General features: G+C 26.5%; 2 protein-coding genes across 2 annotated transcripts; both read right to left on the bottom strand.

Moving 5' to 3' along the window:
* Positions 1-1,336: 1,336 nt before the first annotated feature.
* LOC124830388 (protein PIN-LIKES 3-like) lies at positions 1,337-5,954 on the bottom strand. Its single transcript, XM_047304076.2, has 11 exons — positions 5,911-5,954; positions 5,401-5,553; positions 5,144-5,223; positions 4,911-5,035; positions 4,334-4,455; positions 3,745-3,975; positions 3,202-3,312; positions 2,797-2,897; positions 2,668-2,720; positions 1,951-2,136; positions 1,337-1,732 (listed from the first exon to the last, which is right to left on the bottom strand). The coding sequence occupies exons 2-11, from the start codon at positions 5,533-5,535 to the stop codon at positions 1,608-1,610; spliced, it is 1,269 nt and encodes a 422-aa protein (XP_047160032.1). The 5' UTR covers positions 5,536-5,553; positions 5,911-5,954; the 3' UTR covers positions 1,337-1,607.
* Positions 5,955-9,083: 3,129 nt separating this feature from the next.
* On the bottom strand, positions 9,084-13,644 carry LOC148195552 (protein PIN-LIKES 3-like). The gene is made up of 10 exons (XM_088094683.1): positions 13,483-13,644; positions 13,266-13,345; positions 13,037-13,161; positions 11,838-11,959; positions 11,306-11,557; positions 11,046-11,138; positions 10,688-10,788; positions 10,462-10,514; positions 9,935-10,120; positions 9,084-9,260 (listed from the first exon to the last, which is right to left on the bottom strand). The coding sequence occupies exons 1-10, from the start codon at positions 13,615-13,617 to the stop codon at positions 9,136-9,138; spliced, it is 1,272 nt and encodes a 423-aa protein (XP_087950809.1). The 5' UTR covers positions 13,618-13,644; the 3' UTR covers positions 9,084-9,135.
* Between the last annotated feature and the right edge of the window lie 228 nt (positions 13,645-13,872).

Here is a 13,872-nt window from a genome sequence, read left to right on the forward strand (position 1 = left end):
TAGCGAGTGGTGTCTGACAAACGACCAGATATCACTGGAATTTACAAACTTAAAATCTCAAAAAAGTCGTTCAATGAGTATATTTTCGCTCAATGATTGTCATGTCAATAGCTCTTTGATTTTGACTTCGCTTAGCGAATATATGATCACCAAATGAGGCTACATAATTCTACATAACAGAATTCAACCGATTTATGTCATTTCAACCCTACAAATCAGTCGAACCACAACCACAGGTGTCAAAACATACCAACCATAAGATTTTACACAACTCAATGGTTCAATTCATCTCAATTTCAATATCAACCATACAATATACGAAATTTAAACATACCAATCACTAGAGGCAAATCAAAACCTTAACTTAACTCCACATGTCATATTTCATCAGATAGCTCAAATATGTGAACCAACTATCATACAAGCGTGTCATAAGTAATTATAAGTTATCTATCAGTTAAAAACAATACAATTAGCTTTACTTACCTTAAAGATGGACCAAACACTCAAGAATCCTAATAAATACCTCCTGACACAAAAAGTTTAATCTACCCTTATGAATAACACAAACACGATCAGGAACACCATTAGGATCACTGATAAATAGAGGCTCTTATGGAAGATTCAGACACCACATGCGAACTGAGATGGTCCGCATGCATAGAAAGAACACACATACTAAGAAAAGGGAAAAAATCAACTTACTCTATAGAGAAATTGATCAGATAAAAGTGGAGAGTTCGTCTCAAAGATTATCTAACGGTCTTCTATTTTCAGACAGAAGAATAGAGAAGAAAAACTCTTACAAAGAAGTTAGAGAACTCTACAAAAGTGATTTTTAAAAAGATGATGTAATTTAAAATAAAAAAATTCGTTCGTAACAAAACTATTTATATTAAAATAATCAAATCTCACTATTTTTAATCCAGTATCACTCCTAAACTACCAATTTCTAAGTCTTTGTAATTCTCACACTGATATTATATAGTATTACATTGTAATATTACTATCTCATACTAATCATATCACTAAATGCATGCATCACATTTCATTACTTATGATACTTCATTACATATTAATATTAACACAAAAAGAACATTTCACGTCAACTATTTCACGCTAGACGATAAAAAAGTCTATGTAAAAATTGTTTTACGGCACTTTTATAAATAATTCATCTAAGTATCACGTATGTACGACTCTATCCAACCAGACATAAAATTCAAAATTTATGTCAATCCTGTGAATAAATGAACTTTAATGAATTACAATTAAAGGAGACTGAGTTAAGAAAACACAAAAATTCGTAAATCACTTAAAGAATGAAACGTTTGGCACTGATAAAACACTCATGATATATTATTATATTATATCAAACTTTGACTCTTACCCATAAATCTCTTTAGACAATGAGGCATGTGTGAACAACTCACAAAATACAAGCCCAATTGAATTAAGAGATATGATGATTCATAACAAATTATACAACATAATTAATTATTTTGTCTATCTATTTCACCCATCTTCTATTACAAATTATTTTTTGCCCCTTTTGGATGAGTTGTTGTACAATTTGTTGAATTATTTATTGTCTCTTATAAATGTAACTATAATACAAGCCATATGAAGAATGTGCACCAAAGAGTAAGGGACACTGCAGCAAAGGAATAAGTTGCAAGCATAATAATTGAGCATTCACCCTTCCCAGTTTCAAACAATTGAGTAGATGTACCTGAAGGAACCATAGAAAAAAAATAAAAAATAATATATATATATATTTGAAAATGAATCAGACTGAACCAGATGATTCATTTTCACAGCAATATATAAAAGTTGGATATTTTTTTAATAGTTTCTCTGTTAGAAATATATAAAAGAATAATTTTTAATAGTTTCTCTATTAGAAATATATATAAAAAAATTGGTGATTAAATTTGATAAAGAACTTACTTATAGCCACTGCTGGTGGAAGGGCAAATTGAAGCATTAAAACAAACTCATACAATGGATCATGATGGATGATGCCAAAATGAACAGCTCCTTTAACAATGGCTACTCCTAGAACTGGCATGGCAATGTTTCTAACCACAATTATGCCAAAAAGAACTGAAATCTTCACTCTTTCTCCCTTCAAACCTGAGAATAACCATATCCAAATCTAACTATATAACAACTTTATCTCACAATCCATGAAAAGAATTATACAATTTTTAAAAACTCATGTTTTATTAATTATATATACGTGTAATTAGGTTTGTTTGTAATGATTTGGGTAAATCACATGTATAAGTATGATTTTTATTGTAATGATTTGAGTTAACAGAAATCATAAGACGATTTACTTTTGTGTTTTTGTCTGTTTTGTTTCAAAGGATGTTATTTTATTTGTTTGTTAAGAATTTAACTCAATTTTACAATATTAGTTTACAAGAAGGAATTTACATTTATTTATATATTGTATATCTATTTTTTATTTAATCTATGTGAGATTTTTATCATGATATTTTTTTTAAAGGGAATTTAGTTTTTAAAAAGTTCAAAAATGTTCCTAATACTTCATTCTTTTACACACACACACACACACACATATATATATATATATATATATATATATATATATATATATAATTAGTTATTGTTGATAAAAAAAATATATATCATGTGTACCTTCAAGAAGATTGGCCCCTACTAACATAGTCATAGCTGGTAGGCAAGCATTCCTATGAACAAAGGAAAGTAAAATTAGATAAGATAATTATTTTTCTTCATTTTTTTTAATATATTGATGATGCTTACCCTATCATAATTATAGAGTCTTGAATCACATAGAGAGGAGCACTTCCACCTACTATTAAATGTCTAAATTGAGGAACTACTCCAATTAGCAAGCCAACCAGCTGCATAATTCAAAACATAAACTAAAAATTAGCAATAATATATAAAGTAATTACTTTCATAAATAAGTTAGTAAAGATAGTAAACACACTATCAGAGTAATTTCGACTTGAATTTTTTTTTTAAAAAAATATATTTAATATTTATGTTTCATATGTATTCATATTTCTTTACATGCATTGTGATCCTGATGACTCGTTTTTTTATTTATATATTAATTATTAGGGATAGAAAAGAAAAACTCATAATTGAACAATTAATTGATGAAAAAAAATAATAAATCTAGAGAGAGAATTATTAACATACCGCTCCAATCAATGTAGGAGGAAAAAGTTGCTTCAAGTTGCTCCATTTACATAACATCTTTACGTATTTTCTTAGCTTCTCCTTCTCTAAAATATTGAATATAGTAACCATCTGAAAATATATAAATCAAAAGACACCAATTATAATAAGTTTTATTCCATTCAAAGCCTAAACTATATAAATACTACAATTTTTTAGGTTCAATGATACTTCTAATCCTCTATTTATTATTGCCAAATATAGAAATTGGTCCTTTTGTCTTTAAAATATCACTTGTTGAAAAGTTTTACTAAAACAAATTTATTTTTTCAATCAATATAATTAAATACTGATATATACATATATGTTATTGGTATCTTATTTGAGAGAAAATTAGAAATAAAAATTAATATTTTATTAAAAAATGAGAACTGAAATCATTATTTTTGTACAGATAGAAAGGCTAAAAGTATGGTTATTTTAGAATATATAGAAAAAGTTGTATAATATATAGAGTATTGTAATCTTAAGGACTGAAACATCAAAAGTAAATGTTGTACATACCTTTTCTTTATGTAGCACTACATAGGTTTCAATTTCATGTTGATCATTGTTAGTGTGTGATCTTTCATCAGTTTCAATGGCCATTGTTTGTGTGGAAACTTCTGATAGGCTTTTTGCATCACTTTCTGATGCAAATGTTGGATTTTCAGTAACTTTCTCAGTGGAAATGTTCTTAATTGAATACATGCGTACGATGTTGTATGCAAAAGACCACACTAAGATGGATGCTAGCTGAAAAAAGGGAAGAAATATGTTGAAAAGGTTAAAGTATTTTTAAAAAATCTAATCAAATAAAATACCCACAATTCTTATTTTTTTATTATTATAAATATAACATGAAGGAAAAAAATTATTTTTTAAAATGAAATTAGTAATTACTGATGATATATACCTTTCCTATTTTTATATAAGAAATGGAAAATGAATAGAGAAAAGATTAACTAATAATCTTCTTAATTAACAAGCCATTTTGATTATTTTTGCTTATAATTAGTTGGAGGAACATGGAAAACATAATTAATTAAGTTAAAGTATATAGCATTTATTAAACTTAAACTTAATTTTCAAATGTTGGAAGATAATATCATACTGCTAATGAGAGTGATGCATATGCCATTCCGTTTTTGTAACAAAGATTTTCATCCCCAAATGGACTGCTTTTCTCCTTGCAAATGGCTGGAACCACCATTAGAGGCAAATTTCCAAGATTTCCTGCACACATCAAACATCAATTTTTAAAGGATTTTTATATATATGCATGATATTTATCAAGGGCACACTCTCATGTAAAATTGCAATAATCAAAATAAAATTTAAATAAGAAAGAAATATACTATGTTTAATAATTTTAAAAATTATACCTCCTCACTTTACAAAACTGAAATTTAATAATATATTTGATAAATTCAAATTTAGCTTTATTTTGATTTAATATTTAAACTTTAATTAAATAAGATATTGTAAAACCTTGAAGTGTTAATTTTGAAAGAAGTCATCCTATTTTTATTTGTTTTATGGATTACTTTCTCACTTAATTATTTTACTTCATAAAACATTTTCTCATTTACTTTATTATATGACACGATGCAGGCCTATTTATGTTTTTGTATGCATATCCTTTTTAATACAAAAATCAGAAAAAATAAAATACATTTTTTTTTTCATACCTACAGCACAACATCCCAACACAAGGCCTCTGAGATGATAAGGAACTCTTGTTATCTTAACTAGTAACCATCCAAGTGCTGTTCCAACAACAACTGTAAGAACAATACAGAATGGCATGAACCACCTGCATAATTATTCATCAAAATAAAAACCTTTATTTATTAAATCCAAATAAAAAAAATACAGAAATTTTAATATTGAAGATCAATCTCAACACAGAAAAGAAACTCACAATGCAATCAAACTCCTTAGAGTTATGGTACTTGCCAGACTGCTACAAGCAAGAGCAGGAGAAAACACAAAATACACCATCTGTGAAGAAATTAAACCACAATTATATGTCATTTTCAAGATTAGATTGATATTATTTATTTATTTTTAACTTTATAGTGATCTAAATTAAAAAAAAAAATCTATTTACTGAATTTTTAAGTTTTTTCATGTTTAAAGACAGATAAAATGACAGTGTTTGAGTTAGAAGAAGCTTACAGTGTTCATGTTGTTGATAGCAGATTCACTTAGAATGTTGAAACGATTCATGGCAAGGAGGGAACCAAGAACAGTAAGCAACAGTACTTTCAGATTTGGCATTAATGCAATCACAAAAAGCTTCAATATCTCCATGTTGATTCTCTGCACTTTCTGATGTGTGGAACAAGCAGAAAAAAAAAACAGTAAACATTAATCTTAATGTAATCTTTTAATGTTGTTCAACAAGGATGGAACAGTTGAAAAATAAGCAATAATTTCAAATAATCCATTTTAAATAAATGAAACAATCTATTTTGAAAAGAATATTTCATCTCAGACAGAAACATATATAATCAGAATCTGCATTAGGGTTAGAGGACTCACTGCTCTAAGATTAATATATTAAAAAAATTAGAATCTGCATTCCTAATCAAAATTCTGTATACAGATTTGTAAAATAAGAAAAAGTTACATGAGAAATTGGAAATAAATTTGATGAACAAATATTTTTGAAAAGAATGAATTCACCTTCCTTTACAATCCTTCTTCTTCCTTCTTCTTTTTCCTTTGTCTGTGTTTCACTTTTTCTATGATGTGTGGTTTATATATACTTCTTTCGATGATGTTTTCATCTATCTATGTCTGTGAATCAATCACGGTTTTCCATGTTCTGAGTGTTCAACCTGATCATCATATTCAGAGGTGATTTTTCTTCATTGGATGCATGTTACCATCACCTTGGATGCTTCCAAGTGTCATGGATTTCATTATATCAGAAAATTCAGAAAAATAAATAGACAGCATGCAGAGCTTGGTGGTCGTACATTGGGAAGTGAGTTTTGAAGAAAGAAGAACTGATTTTGTTTCTTCATAGTTCAATGATTAAGTGAATTCTCATATAACCAATCTCAGATTTTTTTCTAATTCTAGATTTAAATCGTTATTAATATTATTTGAAAGTTGTAATTAACTTTCCATTTTTCATTAAACCTTTTAAAGTTAATGAGTATTCTATATACTCTTGAAATAAACAAAATTAGTGGTAACATTATGCATAATTGATTTTTCCTATGTGGTGAATATATATTTAAGAAATGTAAACAATTTTTTTTTTATTTCATGACTTTATGTTGTTTGACTGATGTGATATTTTTTTATGGGGATAGAAAACAATTGTTCTAATTTCTTCTTCCAACCCAAATTAATCACTTCACAAAGTTGACTTAGTTGTATCCCAAAACTAAAAGACAAACACAACTTTGTATCTGATCAGTCATTCTTGGGAACCAACTAAAAAAAAGACAAATATGTATAACATGAACAAGATTTTGGTGTTATATTTTAAAAAATACAAATTTTTAATGGAGTTTTTCTTAATACTTTTTAATTTCATGAATATTAATGGACCATGTTGAGCCTATACACTACTAATATGATAATTACAAAGTTCAATCAATATGATCTCTTACCTTCTTAGCAAATCATAGTCAAGAAAAAGATATTTTTGAGAACCCAATTAATGTTTCTCAATATGTGTGCACCTTTTACTTGCATATTCTTCTCATAAAAGCATATTCTTCTCGTCTACCAATATATAGAGTCAGGGATGAAAACAAAAATTGTATAATTTATATAATATATATATATATATATATATATATAGTTTTATATTATTATAAATTACACAGTTTTTAGGGTTTTTTTAATACATCATGATAAACTAATGACAATCTCTTTAATATATTTTTTTATGAAATATATTAACTTTTAATAAAAATATTCTTGCACAGATTTACAAAATAATTATTATAATTTTTTTATAATGTTTCAAAATGATCTTAAAGTATCCAATTGATTAGAACGGCTCTTAGTGGACCTAAAAGTGTTTTTGTCTAAAACTCAATGTCTCTTTCATTACAATGGTTTCTCCTATTTTGATATCTGAGTAGGGTTTTGGTAAGATTAAGAAGATCCTATGTTAGGCAATGGTGGTGGAAAAAGGATCCTAAGTTTCCTTTTTCCTTTTTTAATAATAACACCAAATCATTTATAATTATTCAAATTCATATAACTTTATTACAATCATTCTATCCCAAATCCAAATCTATATTTTTAAATTATAAATTTAATCTATTTAATTGAAGTGAAATTAATATAAACTAAATAATTTTTATAATTTTGAAAATATAAAGTTAGTATATGTTTAAGTCAATTCAAGTTATGAAATGTTTAACTAAAGTAGGATTGGACTGGACTCACTCGTACAAAGTAGAACTAAGTTAATATTAAGTAATAAATCCAAGACAACCTAAATTAGGAATATCAAATAAATTTCTCATCATTAACGTTATCTAAATTCATCTCAATTTTGAAAAAATAAAAATTCTTTACATTGACAATATATGAATACAGAGTATGGGTAATATACAAATTTTAAAATTAAACATGGAACCAATATCATATATATATTCACCTCATTGTCATACCTATCATTCTTTAATATTAAAATACTTATAATTTATTAGATAATTTAAGAAACTTATATTTATTATTTTTTTTATACATTAGATTCATTTCATATGGTAAAACCCTTATTTCTTTATTTTTCTTTATTTCTTTTCATACATAATGTTTTATTTTTTCTTTCAATTGTTCAACTTGTCAAATATTTATAAAATTCACTCATATCTTTAATGTAGTTTAACTCTTATCACACCTTTGGTTACATAATTTTTCTTTCTGCACTTTTATTCAAATGGTGTATTGTATTTCAAGAAATAGAAACCTCAACTTCAATAAATAATGTTTGCGACACAAATTTTATTATTTTTAGTTAATTTTAATATTTTTTTATTGTTTATTTTTTCACATGACCGTTCAATCGTGTAAGTATTTAGTTTAAGAGAAAGCTTAACTTCTTTATTCTATCTTGATTAAGAATTTTTTTGTCTTTGAACTTTGAAATTAGAACTCCTCTATGTTAGAAACTTTAATACATTATTGTCATCAAACATTTAAATAAATGTGTATAATCTTTTAACTCAATTACATTAAATTCTTATTATCTGTCAAATACACTTTTCAGCAAATATTGAAGTGATAATATGTTTATAAGTGTACACATCTTAAATGTTAACATAAATTCACTTTTAAAGTTTGATTACCAAAATGAATCAAAGTTTCCAAGAATAATTTTAATTTCACGTCAAAGTTTAAGAACTAAAAAACGTCAAACTCGTCCAATATTTATCAAGTTTACTCATATTTTATGGTACTTTTTGCAACTTTAATTATATATTATTTTTCTTTTATATCTCTTTGTTCAAATAGTTACTTACATTTCAAAAAATAAATCCTTAATGTTATTAAATCAATTCATTTTCAAGAGACATATTTGATTTTTTTTTTACTTTATTTGATATTTTTATTTTTTAATATAAAAATGTAAAATTATGTAATTAAAATACGATTTCAGATTATCTCCAAAATCTATTTTTAATCTTAAAATACATTTTAAATTATATAATCTAAAATATAATTCAGCAATCTAAAAGTCTAAAATATAAACATTTTAGACTTTTCCAATTATACATTTTCTATTTTTTTAATTCATTTTCATATAGTTTTCAATATTTTTATAAGCAATAATCTCAGAACACTTATTAGTAAGAAACTTCTTTTTTTAATATATAATGGGACCATTTATGAAGCTTCAAAGCACATCTTATCTTACAGAAAAAATAATAATAAAAACTATAGTACAAGCCACATATAAAATGTAGACCAAAGTGTTACTGAAACTGCAGCACAAGAATAAGTTGCTAACATTATTACTGAGCATTCACCCTCACCAGCTCCAAATAATTGAGTGATTGTACCTGTTACATTCATAAAATAATTTTACACTAAGGTCTAAACCCATGATTTTTCTATTAACAATAGTTCAAGATTTACATGTATGTTTTTAACTAAAGTGTGCAGTTAAAATTAACACTAATTAAAATAAGTTTTGAAAATTTTAATTCAATCTTATAAAATTAATTTAAGATATATCATTCATTAGTGCATCATTCACCGTATATAACTGTATCTCTGTATACGATTAACTATAATTCAGACGATTAATCAAGTTGATAAAATACAACAAGCTCAAATGATTAACCAATCACTTGGACATACATCTAAGAGATTAGACGATAATTCATTAAACTAGATAATCTCAACAAGACTAAATTAGATTAGTTTCAATACTACTTTATTTAAGATTAAAATATGATTAGTTATGTTTATATTGTAATTAGGTCTTAATAAAAAAATTCATAAAAAGTTTTATAAATAAATATTTGATCTAAGATACACATTCATTCATTGATTTCTATATAAAATTGATCTAATTTTGATATCGAAATACCTTCTGTAAATAAGATCCAAACGTTTTAGACAAACCAAAGACTCTTTTTACCTAACAAAATTTGTATTTTAAACAACACATTAAAAATCAAAACAATTAGGTTTTGGCATAAAATGGTTTAGGTTTGAGGGAAGAACTTACCGAGTGTTACTGCAGGAGGAAGTGCAAACTGAAGTAGCAAAAGAAACTGATACAATGGATCAGGGTGGATTAACCCTAAACGAGTAGCTCCTTTAACTATGACTACACCAATTCCTGGCAAGATAATGCATCTTATCACAGTAATTCCAACAATCGATGTAAATTGCTTTCCAACTCCATTCAAACCTGATCAACAACAACAATATCAACTTATAAGTTGAAACTTGTATATAAAAAATAATGAAAATATTTTTCATCAAAATAATATACTTAAATATAAAATTTACCCAGATTTTATTGAAGTAATTTTTAAATCCATATATATTATTTGGATGAAAGAAAATCAAAATAAAAAATTAAATAACATATAAAGAGAAAATAATTGTTAAAACTTTTAGTTGAAACAAAATCAGATTTATTTTTGGTGAACAACTCAATTAGAAAACAATCCCAACATTTCAAACACATGTTCTAGATTGAACTCAACCTATGAGATGGATTAATTGTGATAAAAAATAATGATTTACCTTTGATAAGATTTGCTCCAACCAACAAAGTCACTAGTGGAATGCATGCATACCTAAAATTAAGAGAAAACATAAGTTTACATTCACATAGGGTTATAAAATAAATCTTAAACTTAATTTAATTTAACAAAAATCATATATCACATTATAAAGTAAATGTTACATCTACTTATAACTTATATATCATGTGATCAATGTAAAATTACGAATAATGAATGAAACTTACCCCACCATCACTGCAGTGTCCTCAACCACACGAAGAGGAGCTTTATCTCCAATTAGAACTCTTCGAAATTGAGGAACTACACCAATTATTAAACCAACACTCTGCATGCAATCAAAAACAAAAATGATAAGAATTGCATCTTATGAGAAAAGTTATAGTTGATCTCTCCCATCAGTAAGATATTGTCTATTCTCGAGCAAGTTCTCACATATTTGTTTTTGGTACCACTTCAAAACATTTCTTTCTAAGAAATGTATCTTATGTGTATATAAACTCATATTTATATATTATTTTATCTGATGTTAGACTTTGTTTGTACCCAACATTAATCAAACACAATCAAGAACACAATACTTACCGTCCCAATTATGGAGGGTGTGAATATAATCTTCAGGTTGATTTTTTTTACCCATGTTTTCACTTTTTCCATCATCATTTCCCCTTTTTGTGCCTGTAAAACTCTACAAATTTTTAATCATACATAACTACTGTTAAAGATTCTTCACTTTTCAACACAAAAATGCTTCCTACTTCACACAAGATTCACTGAGACTGTATTGTAATCTCATGCAAAGAAGTTTATATATATATATATATATTGAACAAATGTACACATACCTCCCTTGTTTTTCCATCATCTGTATAGTGGATTTCCAAGTTCTTGACATGATCTTGAGATTGTGATTTATCACCAACAACACTGACAAATGGTAATCCTGTGGAACATGTTGAAGGGTTCTCTGCATCAGTTTTTGTTATGGACATTGGATTCTCCATGGAACTTTCTGCAATTTTGGCTTCGTTGCAAAATTTTGATGCATATAATCGAACAAGGTGATATGCATAAGACCAGGTGTAAACTGATCCTAACTGAAAAGATAAATACAGAAAAACATAGTTAAAGTTTAAATATTATAAAGCTTAAAGATCATTTTATTTTTTTGAAAATTGATATATATTTTTAGTCCTTGAAAATGATTTAACCTTTTTAATTTTGTTGAAAATTTCTCTTATGTAACTAATAATTGTATGACAACGTACTTTAATTCTACATTCTAATAATAAATGTCTAATCACATGTTTATATTTGTTTTCTTTAAGAATCGTAATTCCTAAATTTTGAAATTTGTCTGAAGTTAGTATATCATACCGCCATTGATAGAGAAGCATACGCTAATGCATTTTTGGTGCAAACATTCACATCTCCAAAAGGATTGCCACTTTGTTTACACACTGCAGGAACTATAATTATTGGCAAATTTCCCAGATTTCCTGCATCATCAAACATTCCAATCCAGAATTAATATACTAAATATATACATATACACATGCAAAATCCCATTTTTCATAGTATTCAACTACTATAAGATATATCACATTTTTTATATTACACAACAGTTAACTCAAAGAAAAACATATAAAATCCCATTACAATTATTTATAAATAATTTATAATAGAAATTTTTATATGTATACCTTCCTACACTACAAAAATACATATTAGACTGAATCAAAAGTGTAAAAAATAAACTTTACAAACAAAAAGGAAAAAATCGAAATATCCTATTCTAAGTTTCAATTCTGTTGTTACTCACTAGCACATGCTCTCCGAGAGATATCATCTAAACTCATAGCATTAAGATAATCATTATTATCTTGAAATACATTTTTAAGTCTAATTCAATTTTATAACATCGATTTATAAAACAAAATTTGGATCTATTTCATGTCCTGTATTTTTATGATGGTATGATAAAAGTCTAATAATAAAAATAATAAAATAAATTTAATAAATAACAAATATCATTAAATAGACTTTTAATTACTCAAATATTATATTAAAAAAAATATAAGTCTAACTCAATTTTACAGTTTGAAACTCATAAATTTTTCTTCAATTAAATATATTTGTTTTATTTCTTATCAAATTAGGTTTTCCAACATATATAATAAAATAAAGGCTTAATTACCTACTTAGTCCCCATGTTAGGAGGTAATTTTCTGTTTAGTACCCAGTTTTAAAAATGTAGGCATTTGGTACCTATGTTTTGAAATTTGTATCAATTCAATCCTATCCAGTTAACGGCGTTATAATTGATGCGAGAAATTAAGGACGTTAATGAAGATGCATTCAAACATTTGATAGTTATTCCACCCAGGCTATCATTAACGTCCTTAATTTCTCGCATCAATTATAACGCCGTTAACTGGATAGGATTGAATTGATACAAATTTCAAAACATAGGTACCAAATGCCTACATTTTTAAAACCGGGTACTAAACAGAAAATTACCTCCTAACCTGGGGACTAAGTAGGTCATTAAGCCTAAAATAAAATATAAGTGATACCTGCTGCACAACACCCTAAAACAAGGCCTTGGAGATGATTAGGAACTCTGGTTAGTTTAACAACCAACAATCCAAGAACTGTTCCAATAACAAATGTGAGAAGAATGTTGACAGGCATGAACCACCTACAAAAATTTGTGAAAACATCTTTCTTAATTCATCATCTATGGAGAATTATTGCTCTATAATAAGAAGATGATACAGAAGAAAGCAAGAAACAAAAACTTACAGTCTAACCACACTTCCTAGAGTTATTGTTTCAGCTAAGCTGCTACAAAGTAGGGCTGGAGCAAAGACAAAATATACCATCTGTTATAAGAAAAAGAAAATTCATATAAGTTATTCATATACAATGAACAATGGCTTAGTAACAATTAAGAAAATTGCAATTTTTGAATAAATATAAAATATTGGAGAAGAATTACAAAGAAAATGTTTAAACTTACAGTGTTGAGATTTTTCCTGGCAGTTTGTCCGAGTATGTTAAAGCGATCAATTGCAAGAATTGTTCCCAATGCAGTCATTAGCAACACTTTCAAAACTGGCATTAATGCGACAAAGAAAAGCTTCCAAAACTCCATTTTTGTCTCTTCTTTTCTTTCCTCTTCTTTAACTATTAGAAATCAAGTGGTAATTAACTTTGAAATGTGAAACAAGTTTCAAATAATTAACATCAAAATCATTCATTGCCAAGAATAGCTTCATCTTCTTTCTAATGCTATGTATGTACAAATACAATATACTAACTAAGCTTATTACCATCATTGTCTTTATACTTTCTTGACTGATTTAAATTTGTATATTAATTATAAGTTATAAACTGATTATCTGTAATC

This window comes from Vigna umbellata, chromosome 7, assembly GCF_029865625.1.
Source record: "Vigna umbellata cultivar VRB3 chromosome 7, Vumbellata_1.0, whole genome shotgun sequence".
Lineage (NCBI taxonomy): Eukaryota > Viridiplantae > Streptophyta > Magnoliopsida > Fabales > Fabaceae > Vigna > Vigna umbellata.

Bases quoted from the DNA above. Each gene is read 5' to 3' on its own strand.
- LOC148195552 (XM_088094683.1), bottom strand. From the start codon at position 13,617: ATGGAGTTTTGGAAGCTTTTCTTTGTCGCATTAATGCCAGTTTTGAAA. The intron at 13,346-13,482 runs GTAAGTTTAAAC...TTCTTATAACAG, and splicing joins CCAGGAAAAATCTCAACACT to ATGGTATATTTTGTCTTTGC. The intron at 11,139-11,305 runs GTATGTGTACAT...AGAGTTTTACAG, and splicing joins ATGATGGAAAAACAAGGGAG to GCACAAAAAGGGGAAATGAT.
- LOC124830388 (XM_047304076.2), bottom strand. From the start codon at position 5,535: ATGGAGATATTGAAGCTTTTTGTGATTGCATTAATGCCAAATCTGAAA. The intron at 3,976-4,333 runs GTATGATATTAT...CCCTTTTTTCAG, and splicing joins ATGCATCACTCTCATTAGCA to CTAGCATCCATCTTAGTGTG. The intron at 2,898-3,201 runs GTATGTTAATAA...TGAATTATGCAG, and splicing joins CTCCTACATTGATTGGAGCG to CTGGTTGGCTTGCTAATTGG.